Raw genomic sequence first — 15764 nt, 5'->3', positions numbered from 1 at the left:
GTATCATATGTCTATAAAGCAATAATAATCCAGCAAGTCAAAAAATATAAAGTTTTCTCTTGCAAGCCTCTGTTGCTCTATTGGAAAAAAAAAATTAAGATAACACTGAACCTGTCTTTCATACCAAAGAATGAGTATGTAGTAATAAGTTAAGTCAGCAGCCAAAAGATTTTGTCATTTCTGCATCAGAAGCCTTCTGTAACGTTAGCAGATGAATTCCTGAGTAGGTATAACAACACAACTGCTTGTTTGAAGTTTCCTAATACTTGCAGATAATGTGCATTAATATTAATGTCCTGAAAAGCCATAGCTAGCAATATTCTGGATTCTTGAAATAAAAATCACATTCATCCTCAGTAGAGATGAGTTTAGCAACATCAAGTTGCACAGCTTGCCTATGATAAAATTCCAGTTCTGAGAAATCATTCTGCCTGAAGCAGTATGACCGGAATCCTTTACTTCAAGATCTCTGCCACAGTGCATTTGAGGGGGAAAGAGAAAGTCTGCTGAAAGCTGTAATACTTCAGTTATATGAAGATTCCCAGGCAGCATTTCCCATGCTAAGCTCCTTACCCTCTTCTTAAAATAAAACTTAGATCCTAATTACCAAGAAAATACCATAACCTCAGTCATCTTCATTTAAAGTATAAACACATCTTACCTGTTTACTGCCCCAGGCCGCTCACGGCTACCCAGAAAGGAGCGGATGTTACTTTGCCTACTGGACACCTCTACGAGCTCCGGCCCTCTGATACGCTCCAGGAAAGAATCAGGCCTTTGGTCTTCATGATGGGAATGTCTTGTGGCCCATGACCTTACGGATAAGACAAATCGTGACAGCCTGCATGGAACAGACACACAAAATTGACTGAACCACACAAGAACATAAGATGCCTTAAAACATTCTCACAAACAGCAGCCCAGGAGGATTTTTCTCCACTTCTCCACCTGCCATGAAATTAAACTTGATGGATCAACTGTAAACCCAGTCACTTCCCTCAATTTCATAGATTATCTTTTGCAGTGGATCACAAAAATATCTGACACATTAGTTCCTAGTCCACAGTATCAGCATTGCAGGAGCAATACCATATTCTTGTCAATGAGGGCCTTTCCATCTCAATGTGAGATACTCAGTGAAGTCCATCAGAGGCACTTGTTTTAGGTCCTTGAGAATTTGCAGTCAGGAGTCACGTTATGATACCATAACATTTAAATTGCTTATTAGCATTTATGTTTTCATCAGAAACTACCTTGTATATTCAGAGCATACCTAACGCTAGCCAGACACACGTAATTCAAACTATTCTGAAAAAGGGTAAACAATATAAAGACTAAAAAGGAAGTTCTCAGTATGAATTTAAATATTCATGTGCTTTATGTTTACACAAAATGCACACCTATAAACATTTTTCATCTAAAGTCAACTTTTTGCACACTTTTCAATCTACACGTGGTGGTGTCACTATCTGACAACCAGAGAAGTTTATTTTCCCCATTCAAAAGGCTTAAGTGTAAACAACACTCTTTAAATGACCTTAGCTTTGTAAAAATTTTTTTCTTTGCTCTTTGGAATACACTATGCTTAAACTGAGCATGGTCTGTATTGTGTGTAATAATGGTATCCAAAGGCAGAGCTCTGCAGTCTCAGACAAAAACATTTAAAGCAGACACAATAAGTTTTTGAAGCTCCACTTTAGGTTTATGTTTAAGTCCTGGTAATGTGAACAGTTTAAGCCAATGGTTGACTTCAATTTTTCTGACTAAGGTTCCAAATCCATTATAAACATAATTGGATTCTAAAAACTGAGAGAAACTCTTGCACTCTCAACACAAGATCCCCTGTCTCCTCCCTTGCCAGAGCCATCTACCAAAAGGGAACCATCGTTATGTTTTATTTGATAGCACAGTAACATTGCACCTGCTATCAGCCAGAATCAAACACTTACCCATTTACTTCACAGTTTGGCCTCACTTCATGCATTTCCACAGCATTCAACATATTTTCAGATCTGATTATGTAAAAATAATTTATTTTTTTATATTTGACAACTTTGTGTGGGCTTATTCAGCATCTCTCAGATTCTAAGATTTTTACTAGCAATAAGTGAAGAGTTGAGAATCAAGGTCAAAAGCAACCTCTGTTACTTCTTAATAGACTTTCTTCATCCATTTTCTTTGGAAAGTGATGGCTCTTCTTTCTTTGACTCCAAATTGTGAGTGGTCTCTTTCAACAAATTAAATTTAATGCTGGAAGTTCTACTAGTCAGCATGTTACCTTGCCATTGCTCCCCTGCCTGTGAATGAGCTCGTCTGGGATTCAGATACATGTCTTCCCTCCACAGAAATGACTCCCTGCAGTTCTGAAGACGCATCCTCACACAGTGAATGGGTTCTGCAAAGGCAATTTTTTTTTTAAGAATTCCATATAGCACTCATCAGACTTACCCCTAACCAGTTCTTTCTACCTACTACATCAGGAAACAGGGCAGCAAATTGTCTTCTTAGTAACACAGCATATGTTTGATAACCCTATGTTCCAACTTTCCTGGAGCCATCCAATGTGAATTAAAGTCAGGGGAGGCTCTGTCATACGTTCCAGCAAGCTCAGAAGCTAGAGACTATTCATGAGCACTTGAAAAAATAGCATTTGAGAAAAAGAGATGAAAATTTAGCCTCATCTTTCAGTAATGGAGTTTTGAAATTCCGGACTTTATGAGGGTTCACTCTGAATTTTCTCTATGTCTTCCAGTCTTTTGTATTCACTTTTACAAGACTTTATCACAACCACTAAGGATGGGGTTTTTTCCCCTTTGTAATGCAGACATGAACTCTCACGAGTCTGTTCATCTGTATTGCCAGGAAAATATTGACAATAATGATAGTTGCAGTATCTTCAAAAGAACTGGCAACAGCACTTTCAATGCCCACAAAAAGATAATTAGCAGCTCAGTTTTGTGGGGTGCACTTACAGTTGAGAAACTGACAAACATAGAATTAAAATTTTATTATTTCTACACAAAGAATACTAAAATAGATCCTGAAAGTCCCAGGATTCTCAACTTGTTAACTGTTTTCTACTTCTCTTCTAATTACAAAACACCAACAGACACTGCCTAGAACTGAAATACTTTTATAGCCTAGTTCATGTTGTCAGTGCTGAGAGTATTGTGGCTGCCAAAGTTAACATGGCTTCTAGGGGAAAATCAATGAATTCATGGAATAGAAATTCATTATGGATTACCAGATACACAGAGCCTGCATTCATCTCAAGAAGTCTCTTGAGTTGGATGTAGTAGAGTTTGCCCACCTTTTTTACTATTTCCTAGAGCACTGGCCTACAGACCTGTTGGCAAAAGGATGCTGGACTAGTCCATCTTTGAGACTGCACTACCATGGCTATTTTTAAGTACTTCCATTCCTGTTTACAGACAAATATACATTTTGTGTGATCTTAGCAATAAATTCTAATACTGCTGCTGGGCAGTGCCTAATAAGTATCTAAGTTCTCATTATAGTCAGTGGCTATCTTCGGCTTGATTCAGCTGCCTCAATATAGGAGTCTAGTACCATTTGGAATACTTCAAAATACTTTATCAGACCTCTCCAGAGCACACAGGTCTCTCCTCACATCCACTAGCACCACCTGAATGCTTCAAATACCCTATGGTATCTCAAATAGCATTAGATGCCTATTTTAGTCAACTAAATACCTCTCTCATAATCAACAGAGCCAAATGAGCCTGAAGAGTTATTCAGCTCCAGGGTAAGCTGAACAGTTTCCCAGGTGCTGCTGACTGTGAGTACTGACTACATCTCCACTCATGACAGCAGGAACATAGACACCTTCTCACACAAAGGCACCGAAATCCAGATGTCTACAGGGCCCAGCTGAACCCCAACTTTTAGACAGGCAGTCTGTGTCTATAGACTATTGTGCTGCCTCTCCTATTTGAGCTGTTTGCAGAGGCTGGATTTTTAAAATGGAGATTCATTTGTTATTTTTTGTTTTGTCAACTTATTATTTTAACAAAATGAACCAACTTCATAACATGCTACAGAACTAAAAATATGGGCACAAGAATCACTTACTCCCGCATATATGAGAATGACAGCTTAAAGATCAGGAGCAGCTCTCTGTTAACTATTGCAGTGAATTCTTTTTCTTGATAATGCCTCATTTCATAGCAGAAAAGGGTTTAAGCATATCCTTAGCATTAGGCATAAATATAACACCCACTAACTTTAGTGAGAACTAAGTAATGTGTTTAATTGCTTTGCTGAACTATAGCCAACAGGAGCTGAAGGAAGACAATGGCAAAGAAGAAACATATTTCAGTCCCCTTATCTGTCAAAAGCAAGACATTGCCTCTGAAATTGCAGATGACCAAAGAGATTCAATCCTACAGTTAAACCTTTATGACCCCACTCTCACATTCCCATCAGTAATTCCATTTGTGAGCTGCCAATCACTAGGACATAAAAAAAAGGAAAGGAAGATGCTTATTTCTGTGTTTTCCCTGTTTCTGAGATATCACTGTAAACAGAGACAAAGGGACATGGCTCTTCCAAATCTAAATAAGTCAAGCAAGACATACTGTGCAGAATAGAAGCAGCTCCATTTTCCCTAGTATAGGTACACTCACATGACAAAAGGTATCATGTAAGCAAAGCAAAAAGGAAAAAAGAACCAATTCAAATAGGGCAGGAATCACATCCATACTAGACACTAGGGGCATGCAATTCAAAAATCCTCATAAAGCAGGCAGTCCTATCAGCCCAGCAGGAGTTTGAGTGCTCCAGTCTGGGTATACGTTTGAACAGCAAGAAACACTCTGACAAGGTCCACATAGATGAGGTGGTTGACTGTAACAAGACAAAAGCAGAACATTTTTTCCAGCCTGTACAAATGCTGTGGATCATCAGACACCTTCCTGCATGCCCAGCAGAGTTTGCCCAGTTTAGAGAAATGACTGGTACTGTGCAAAATGTAAGTGCAAGCTCACTGGCACAGTTTAAACAGCCGCTTTAAAACTATTAAAACAGGAAGGCAAATGTAAAGGAACTATTACATTTCCTCTGTACAGTGATGGTCTCTGAAAATCCAATACAAAAATGTTGATATTCTTTATACATCACATACGTTCCCTATCATATGAACTAGGCAATTTGCAGAGGCTACATTTAAAAAAACTTCCCAAGGCTTTTCACTGGTGCTGAAAGGATCTTTTTTTTTTTTTCACCAAATTCCAAATACTCTGTTGGGAGCACACACCCTGCTATCTGTGTGGTGACTTCAGAAAGATGTTTCTCCTTAATGAGTTAGTATAACTTCAAGTGAGGTGAAAATGGGCTTTATTCCTGAGGTAGTACAGCTTCTGGTTCCAAAACTGCAAGCCATGGCAACCTCCCTGCATCTGTCTCTTCAGTACTTTGGATATGCATTGCTAAGTCAGTTCAGTGCACAGGGTCAACAAGATGACACAACGTTCCCATAACTCCAGCTCCTATTCCTCGTGCTAGAGGAGTTCCACAAATTATGCAGCAATCTGTCCTCTTGACTCTGATGAAAGGAATGTATTACCTGATATAGCCATTTTCAATCCTTTCAATATCTTCATCAGTCGTTCTGACAGACAGTCTGTGCATACCAGGGTAGGAGTGCTGGGTGTTGATTTTTGCCATTTTGCTTTACATATCAACATCTAAATGACAGCTGAAATGGGAAAAAAAATATGAAGACTGCAAAAGAAATGTGCTCAGTACTAAAAAGAGTGCTTTATTAAAACAGAAGAACAGTAAAAAGCAATTTCAACCATTTGAATAACAGCCAGTGATATTTACACATACATGTGACATGTTTCTTGATTTACTTGTAGTAGATAGAAAAAAAAAAGTGCTAGTAAAAGTGTAACAAAGAAGATTCATCATGACCTAAAAAAAGGGTTACATGACACCGTATTCTTTTTAGTCTCTGGGCTTTATGAATACCTACACTGTCATAATTATTATCCATTGAAATTGCATATAAAATCTCATTAAAAAAAGATTACAGTTAGAAAGTCAACCAAAAACAGCTAGATAATACATGTGCTAGGACAACCCATTCCATTTTACATTGATTCCCTTGCGCTAATTTTATCTATTTTGTGACTAAACTGTTTATTCCAAAAATACATATTAACCAAGCAGATAACTAATGAAACCTACCCCTCAGCTTATTATACACCATGCAGTAATTCTATATTATTAAAACTCTGCACTAAACATATACTCAGATTTTTTATTATACTGCTTCAAGACAATCTCTGTTAAGATATTTAGCTGCTCACCTCCTACAAGTTTTAGGATATTGATCCGAATCCCTTTCCAGATTTGACCTTCAATGCCTTTCCAAATTCAAATCACATCTATCCTCACAAAACAAGTTTTAAGGCTCAAGACAAGTGTCTTACAAATAAGGAACTGAGAGACTTTCAGTGAAAATTATGAATTTTTAAAACAGAAAAATTAAGTTTTGAAACTCCCTTCAGGAAACTTTTTTGTTTGAGATATGACTAGAATGAAATTCTCTTAGGATCAGTTAACTCCCTCAGACTACCTACTGTCTCTTTTTCACCTGAAATCCTCTGTCTCACTGACTACACAATATTCACCTTAAGAGGAAATGAAACACAGATCTTTCAGAAACTAACTTTCTGTCCCAAATTATTCCTGAAGCAAAGCTCATAATCCATGATTAGAACTATATTATGTATCCACTTTCTTAAAAAACAGACACCCAACTTACCCTGCACTCAACTTCCAGACAACTAAAGAAAATCACATACAACTTTTAAAATTATTTAATATATTTCAAAATATAAAATAGGTTATTTTTTTTATCCAGAAATAATAAAATTAGTTTAGAAATAGCACTTGCGTATCATTTAACACCTGAAATTTTGATTAGTATTTCCCATTACTAATTTTGCCTCAGTGTAAGTCAGTTAATGTCTGTGTCTCACCTTAAGCTGAGCCCTGTTCATGCTGGTTAACTGAAGTTTTACTGGGGAAAAATGGGCATTTTTATTACACATCGATATAAAAAAATGAGTTCTCCCAACCCAGCCTCAGATTGGAATGTTCACTCAGAAGAATTAATTTCTAAACTGCAGATATTTTATGCTAAAAACATAACTCAAGGTTTTAAAAGCTTGGTGGTGGGAAAAGAAGAATGATTCATAAGTAACAAAGCATTAACCTTTTTTCTGAAGATGTATTTTCAGCACAAAGTTAGTACTGAGTTAAGATCTTGATGACCTAACACAACAGTAACACTCATCAGTTCTGATGATTCACAATCAGATTGATGTCTACCTCTGGCAGTTCTTAAGCAAGGGTCACCTGGTTTATAATATCCAACAAATAAATAACTCTGCTAAAACACTAAAACTGTTGAAACAATAAAATCATGAGCTAATACAACCCTTCTGAAGTCTTGGGATGATGTCGATAATTTGTTACCAACAACGTGTATTCTCTCACTGAGAAGATGCATTGCCCCTGAACCTGGAGATTAGTGAACAATGCCTTCCTGTATTTCAAATGCTGTAGGTGTGAATATGGATTTCCAGACACTTGTGCATCAGCTCCCGAAAGTCTGGTTAAAAAAAAACATTAAGTATAGTATTTCTTTAAACTTAAAACTGAAATGGCTTCTCTAGATGTTACTAATCTCCTGAAATTAGATATTACTAGTCTGGACTTAAACACTATTAATAGATACTGGAATTAGATATTCCAAATCTCCTCGAAAGGCTTGAGTATGCCAGTGGAAGCGCTGAATACAGAAAACACTCGTAAACCTCATTTAGACTTCCAAAAACTATGCCACTATAGAAACAAAACAAGTCATAGGATATGAAGCCAAATACTATTTTGGATTAAAAATGAGAAGACAGAAAGCAAGAACAGGATTAAACAGCCCCCCTCACCACTGCAGAAGTTTAAGAACAGTATTCCTCAGAGCTCCACAGGAAAATCTGTCATTAATGATGCTGATGAAAAGAAGGAGTGGTGATACAAGAAGATCTCAGTATGGCAAAAAATACTATAGGCAGGAGTAACAAAAGGAGTGCAAGGAACTTCAGGGTGACCCCCAACAACTATATCAATTTCTCAATTTGATGACAAGTGATGTGCAACATAGGCAAATGGAAACCAATGAACGCAGGTGAACAGCATGTAAGCTACTGCCTCACATGCTTCCAAATGGGCCATATGCTCTCAGAAAGGGAACCTGAGAGTAGTTTTAGATTAAGTATGAGAAAGAAATTCTTCACTATGATGGTGGTGAAACACTGGAACAGGTTGCCCAGAGCAGCTGTGGATGCCACATCCCTGGAAGTGTTCAAGGCCAGGTTAGATGGGGCTGGGACCAATTTGGTCTAGTGGAAGGTGTCCCTGCCCATGGCAGGGGAGTTGGAACTACATGGTCCTTAAGGTCCCTTTCAGCTCAGACCATCCTATGAACTTATGGTACATGTACAGCTCACTGCAGGCTTGCTGATGCAATAACTGACAATATATACATGGAAAATGTTAATGACACAAAGAACACTAAAACTGTTCCACAAAACAACAGTGCAGAGTTATTTAGAACACTATTAGTCCTTCTCTTGAACAGAAAGATAAAGCAGCATAAAAGCATGGCAAGAATGATTAGGGACATAGAGAAGGGAGAGAAATAAAAATGGTCTTGCTCACCCTAGAAAGATGAAGAATAAAATAAAATTATGTAGGTAAAATTGGAGCTCATTTCAGATCCGTTACAATAATTTCAGCTGTAAAGTTCACACTCAATATACAATGTGTTCTGAACTCTTATTCTACACTATACTGGAGGAAAGGAGGGGGGGAACATTTCACGGAAATACAACTCTACTATTAAGCAATAAAATACAATCATGCATTTTTGGAAGGAGGTAGGGACAGTGGATGAAGGTGTGTTTTGTGTGCCCAGCTGTGGTGGAGGGAAACTGAACACAGGAGTGATAGAAATAAATAATGCAGCAATTTGAGTACAGAGCAGGTGGCGAGACCTCCTGAAGTAACATGGTTTGGCACTGCATGAACCCCATAAAATTCTGAAAAATTACTGGCTATCTGATAAAGGAGAAATATTTGTTCTTTCTAGGCCTCCAAGAATCCTAATGATAAATGTGTTCAATGGTCTAGGGAGGAGATCAGCATTTCAACATTGGATCCAAAATCTGGCAAGTGACTGACTAGGGAGCAGCTTATCATGAGCTATCAGGAGGAACCAGCAGGAAAGTCCTGAAGAGCCGTCAGGCTCCGCAAACACCTTTTGCAGGGCCACAGAGAGACAGCTCCAATTGTCTGGGATCTGCAGTTCCAAAATTGCTACTAAATACTGGTTCTTATCAGGGAGTTTTAAGAAGTGAGTAGAGCTCGGCTTTGTATTTAAAAACATAGTTGTTACAGTAGTGTGGTGGGTTGGCCTTGGCTGGCTGCCAGATGCCAACCCAGCTGCTCTCTCACTACCCCTCCTCAGCAGTCCAGCAGGAAAAAGTAAGATGCAAAAGCTCATGGGTAGAGAAGGACAGGAATATCACTTAGCAATTATCATCGCAGGCAAAACAGGCTCAAACTGGGGAAAATTCAATTAACTTATTGCAAATTAAAATAGAGTTGGATGGTGAGAAACAAAAAGAACTCTATCCTTCATTTTTTCCCCAAATTCAATTTCACCCCTACATTCCCAATTCCTCAACCTCCCACCCTACCCAGCAGCACAGTGGGTGGGGAATGAGGGGTTGCAGTCAGTCCACAATGCTTCCTCACTGCCGCTTCTTCCTCCTCACACTGCCCCTGCTCCAGTGTGGGTCCCTGCTGCAGGCTGCAGTCCTTCACAAACCGCCCCAGTGTGGGTCCTCCATGGGCCACAGTTCCTGGCAGGAGAACCTGTTCACACATGGGCTCCTCTTCACTGGCTGCAGTTTCCTTCAGGAAATAGCTACTGGCTCCACTGTAGGGTCCTCCACAGTGGATATCTGCTCCAGTATGGTCCCCTCCATGGGCTGCAGGGGAATCTCTGCTCCAGTGCATAGAGAACATCACCTCTGCTCCTTCTTCTCTGCCCTTGGTGTCAGCAGAACTGTTTTCACCCTTTTTTCCTCCCCTCATTCCCAACACACTGTTTTCATAGCATTATACTCATTCTTAAGTGCTTTTCCCCAGAGTGCCACCATCTTGGCTGCAGGGGATCAGCTGGAGACATCTGTGTCCAGCACAGGCAGCCCTGGCTGCTCCTCAGAGAGGGCCCCACAGCACCCTGCCAGCCCCTGGGGGCCTGCACCCACCACACATTGGTATTTGCCTTCTATAAAATCTGTATTATCTCAGAACTACACTCTCTACTCTGAATATTTAAAGGTAGTAATTACATTGAGAGTAAAACTTGATTACCTAAAGGCTGACAAGCCTGATAAATCCACATTAGGTCCTCAGAACAGGTATTTAGCCTACAAGCGACTGAACAAGAGAAACAGACAGACAAACAGAAGGATAGTTCTCTGACCCTCAATCTAGTCATCCAGCAAAATAAAACTTAGCTGAAACCCTCCTAGCTCTTGAAAGATTGACATCTTTACCAATGTCTTAAGCAGAATTTTAACATGCTTTCTCACTTAGTCTTTCTGTCCTTGCTACCAATTGTACTAACCTGAAAAAGATGAATAATAAATAATTCCGCACTCAAGAATATTGCTTTTCAGTACTTAAATCACTGAGACTGAAACTAGAGCTAAATGACAAAGATGTATTATTCTACTAAAAATGCAACAAATCATACATTACTGATAGCACTGCCTACTCCAAATGCAAATAGTTCATGTACTCTTTTATCCTCTTGGATTCAATAGAAACTGATCTTTTGTGTCAAATTATTTTATATGCACTATCTGGTATAAAAGACCTGTTTTATCAAGACAGTAAGTTGTTTGACAACAAATATGAGTTCAAATAACACATGAAAACTTCAGATTCACATAAGCCTTTACTAGTTTGGAAAATCAGGTTCTACTTATCTCTTTAGAACCATATCTGTATAGACTTAGGACAAGAGGTATGAAGGCTGCAGTATCTAAATTTAAGGAGCTGTGCCATCCAGTGGATATCTTAAAGCAGGCATAAAGAAATTCAGGTACCCAGGAACAAGGCTCTAAGAGGGGAGCTACATGTGCTAGCCAATATGAAAAGACTGAAGCTAAAATGGGAGACTGAAAATAACTGAGCATCTAACTCCAGGCCAAAAAGAGGTGGCACCCAACTGACAGACATTAACTCCCCTCTTTCTCAAATCTGTTCGCTCATGTGCAGCAAATTGTATTGTGCTGAGCAGCTGCACCTCAAAAATGAGAAGCTTTTTGAGTCTGCTTCAAGTTAAGCAAGCCAAAACATTTTTACTCCTTTCTCCAGAGCCTGCTACCAATAGATTATGGGATATATTCACACATAACTCTCTCATGTGTTTTCAGTGCTCTGAGGACATATACTGGAGCACCAGCAGGAATGTCTGTTTTCAGCACCCACGGCTATTTGGACACTGTCAAGGCCTCTGAGCAGCTTTTTGTCCTATGTTTCAGACAATTTTGCACATACTCAGTAGGACAAAAACCCAGGCACACACTTTAATATTATAAATTATATAAAATTTAGGAAGTTGATGGCCATCAGCTAAGCCACGAAAATGAATTGTACAGCTTGTCAAACATCTGTGAAAGAACTTTGAATTACTATAGTGTCCTTCTCAAGAGCATTGAGAGTTCACATTTGGGCTATTCTACTAGTTCCCCTTTGGGGTAGAATATGTTAATTCACCCTAACTTAATTCAAAATCATTATCCAACCAAGAATTAATTCACCTGATACAAAATAAATGTAGTTGTTTATCAAGCAGTGATGGTAGATCAAGCTATTTATATTGCCACTTAATATTCTCAAAGCTTATTTATTTAGACGGAGGGAAAATATGACAGAATTCAAAAACCAGCTTTCCAAGGTGAAATATGTTTCACCATCACAAAGTAAAGGATGACCTTACATACAGTTTTGTAATGGATCTTATGTGTTTGTCTAGTTGGTAAAATACTGTAGTTCTTGAGGCTTTCAACATTTCATTTATTGCTATGGAAGCAGTAATAAGCTGCATAGGATCACTTACATCATTTCAGTTAAGACACGTTCTAAATCCTCACACAGCCGCTCAGGTTCAACCCTGCTAAGACTTTGGGATTTATTTCGGGATTTGACCTCCACCTACATGATCCTTGTTATATCACTTGGTAATAGTTGTAGCTCAGCTGTATATTCTGTATCTTGTGTATGTTACGTGTGACAGCCTGCAGCACCAATGATATGACCAGAACAGGCAACAAATGGACATCAAAGACTAGACACTGGATCTTTAAGTAACTACACAGTGTGAAGACAAGGCACAACCACTTGGAGGTTTGTAAATTAACCCGCAGATAGGACTCTGGCATGTTGTCATGGACATCAACTTTGTATAAAGGCTACTAGATCAAACCCAAGGGGCTGAAAAAATAATCAGCAAGCTGCACCACCTTACCTTCATGAATCATTATGCATAACAGTTTGAATCAACAATTCTTAAATCCTAGGACCTCTTTTAAAAGCACACTTTTCAAATTTTATTACTCTCTGCTGCAACATATTGCATTTACCACAGTCTATGGGCACTGACATCTCCTGAAAATGAACATAGTTTACATGCATAGCCTAGTAGCCTCAGTACCAAAGATCTGTCAAATACCTTTTACAGGTACTCTAGGATGTGTGTATACTCCACACAACACTGCATATGCTTGTATGTAAAATTTAGAGTTTTAGAATGAAATGCACACGATTAGCCTTGCTCAATCTGATGGCTGAGTCCCTGGCACCTTGTAGTACCAAAATAACCTTTAGAATAAATGGTTATTTGAACTGAGTTTCCCTTCTGTATTTATGAATTATTAGTAGTGCAGTTCAATTTTCTAAGATCTGCTAAACTTTTTTGCAGACCATTTTCTGTGAATATATTATTTTTTAGACTGGAAACTATTTAAGAGAAACTAGCCATGAATATTGAACATAATGTTGTAAATTAAAACACAATAAATTACAAATTACAGCTGACTAGACAACCAAGCTACATCATGTTGTTTCTGTTGCTGGTACGGGCTAACAAGATGCAGGTACTCAGTACCCATGTTTCTATACAGCAAATAAGCTCTGTGCAAGGCTTCTGTAGCCACTGTCTGAAAACCACCAGTTCTGACAATGTCTCTGTCAGTGCATTCATTTATCAAGATAACTCTTAAAAGGGAACATAACAGGGGCATGAATACAGCTAAAACACAGCAAGTTTATACTTCTGGATGCGTGTCTATAAAATATATATGTAAGTTTCCATGCATGCACGTGCATACATGTGAATATTACCCCTTCAAATTCACTCCCTGCCCACATTAAGTAAACCTTTGGAGCTATTCCACTTGGCTAGGGAAGGAGAGCTTGAGAGGTAAATTCTGTCACGTTTCACAAGCAGTAACAAGACATTCGACAGAAGAGGATTTAAGAGATGCTAATGAAAAGAGATGGCAACATCAGAGAAGGCTGCAGGACAACATGCTGCACCAAAATGACTGAGCTTGGGTGCAAATTAGATGACAAGAGCTGGGATACACAGAAGGCAAAGCTGAGAGATGCTAACATGGAAGGATGCTGTATACTTTTTTAACACTGATGTGCTCTTCCCTCAAGTTGTTCACAGCATGTTTACTATGACTACCCTTGCTAATTAGACATCCTTACAGTCCCATTATCATCTGCACCTGTATTTTTCTAATCAGATGGTTTTAGCATACATAACTCAAAGAAAATTACATAAACAATACCAGAGGGGAAAAAAAACCTGGTAACTGAAGGCAAAGTTATGCTATTTCAAAACCTGTAGCATCTGAAACTACACTTTACTTATTTGTAACAACGAAAATTACAGATTTTAAATACAACATTCCTCTAATACTTGCTTTGAATGCAACAATTATAAATCTGGAAAACAAAATACAGTTAAAAGTGTCCACACTCAACAGGTACCAACATTTACATTAACATCGTTTCTTCAGAGAACTGTAACGCTCAGGTCATTTTTTCTTGTCTTCTTTTGACTTTTTTCTCTCAGCAAGTGAGTGGACCTCTCATTAGAGAAAGACTCTGATTATAGTTATTATTGTATCTTGCATATTCTTAGGCACACTATGGCCTGGATTACACTACAGGAGTTTTGCAAAAGATGTCATACGGCTAGAACCAAGGTCAATTTATTGGGAGCACTGAGAATCACTGGAAAATTATTCCCTTTCACTACTTGCATTATTTGCTAGCATTTCCTTTATACAGGAAACAACATATACAAACAACCTCCTGCTTACACCACAGCAACCAGAGAGCAGAGAAGTTAAGAGACACATCGATCAAACTGGCAAAATTAAGTATCGGTCAACAGGAATGGTGTAAGTGCCCCTCGGCCTCACTTTTGTATGGATTCGTGTCCTGAATCCAATTTGATTGTGAGTATGCAGAACTCTGTGTCAATTAACCAAATGAACACTTTCATTTAAAACTAACTAACTAACTAACTAAATAAATAAATAAATAAATATTGTAAGTTACGTTTTCATTTCAAGCTTCTGAGTTAAGGTTTGGAACTGAAGTCCCATGCAGGACACGATCCCGCTCTCACGGGCATGACAGAAAGGGAGGCTTATTGCCTCCTCTTCCAGACTCACCTGCCCACGCCTTCCTCCGCAGCACCCGAACTCTGGAGCTCCGTCCGACCGTCCGCCTGCCTGTGGGATGCGGATGCCCCGGGGCCGCGATCCTCGAGCGACGCTGGCGGTCAGCGCTGCCCTTCCCGGCGCGGTTCCAGCGCGGAAACCTTTCCCGGCCGCGGCAGCCGGCAAGCCCCGGCAGCGCAGCCCGGCCCGGCGCGGCCCGGCGGGGGCGGCGGGGCAGGGCAGGGCCCCGCCGGCCCGCCCCCGCGCGGCGCGGGCGGATTACGGCAGAGCCCCAGCGCCTAACCGGCTCACGGAAAAGCCGCTCGAAGGGCTTTGCGATCCTGTTTAAGTTCTCGGAGAGGATCAAGACGTCAAAGCGGCTCGGCGGCGCCCCGGCACATTTCGTGCCACGCCGAGGAAAGTTGGAGCCCGGCGCGGGTAGGCGCAGGGGCAGGGCCGGCCCGGGGCCGCTGGCGGAGCGAGGACCCGCAGCCCCGGGCGGCGACACGAGAAGGGACGGCACCGGGCGAGGCGGCCTCCGGCAGCGGCACACGCTCCGGCGCCCGCGGCGCTCTCTCCCTGCGGGGCGGAGCTCATCCCGCCTCACCGGGCGGGGGCCGGAGCATCGATGCCTGTGGGCCAGGCAGAGTCCCGCCGCCGCCCCCTCCGCCTCCCGGCCGCGCTCAACCGCGCCAGCTGCTGCCTCGGCCGCCGCCCCGCGGCCGTGCCGAGGGGAGAACCTGGGAAGGAAGCAGGGATGCTCGGCGGCGTCCCCAGAGGGGCCGGCGGCTCTCAGGAGGAGATCTCCGGGCCGGCTCCTCGCCGCCCTCCCTCGCACACGCTGCCCCTGCGCCTTCCTCTCGGCCGGCGGCGGCGCGAGGGGCCGAGCGGGGCGGCGGCGGGGGCCGGCGGGAGCGG

At 40.8% G+C, this 15764-nt stretch overlaps 1 protein-coding gene across 1 annotated transcript in view; it reads right to left on the bottom strand.

The window, feature by feature from the left end:
* Positions 1–14961, bottom strand: part of CNGA3 (cyclic nucleotide gated channel subunit alpha 3) — a 28137-nt gene extending 13176 nt beyond the window's left edge. Inside the window, exons 1-4 of the mRNA XM_008931950.3 lie at positions 14859–14961; positions 5585–5716; positions 2279–2395; positions 662–841 (exon numbers count right to left, since the gene is read on the bottom strand). Coding sequence (XP_008930198.1) covers positions 662–841; positions 2279–2395; positions 5585–5685 — 398 coding nt within the window. The 5' untranslated portion in view covers positions 5686–5716; positions 14859–14961. The remainder of the gene's footprint in view (positions 1–661; positions 842–2278; positions 2396–5584; positions 5717–14858) is intronic.
* Positions 14962–15764: the final 803 nt, after the last annotated feature.

This window comes from Manacus vitellinus, unplaced genomic scaffold, assembly GCF_001715985.3.
Source record: "Manacus vitellinus isolate BGI_N305 unplaced genomic scaffold, ASM171598v3 scaffold_7_pilon, whole genome shotgun sequence".
Taxonomy (NCBI): domain Eukaryota; kingdom Metazoa; phylum Chordata; class Aves; order Passeriformes; family Pipridae; genus Manacus; species Manacus vitellinus.
Note: the sequence above shows the minus strand (reverse complement) of the source record. Positions and strands in the feature narration are given on the sequence as shown.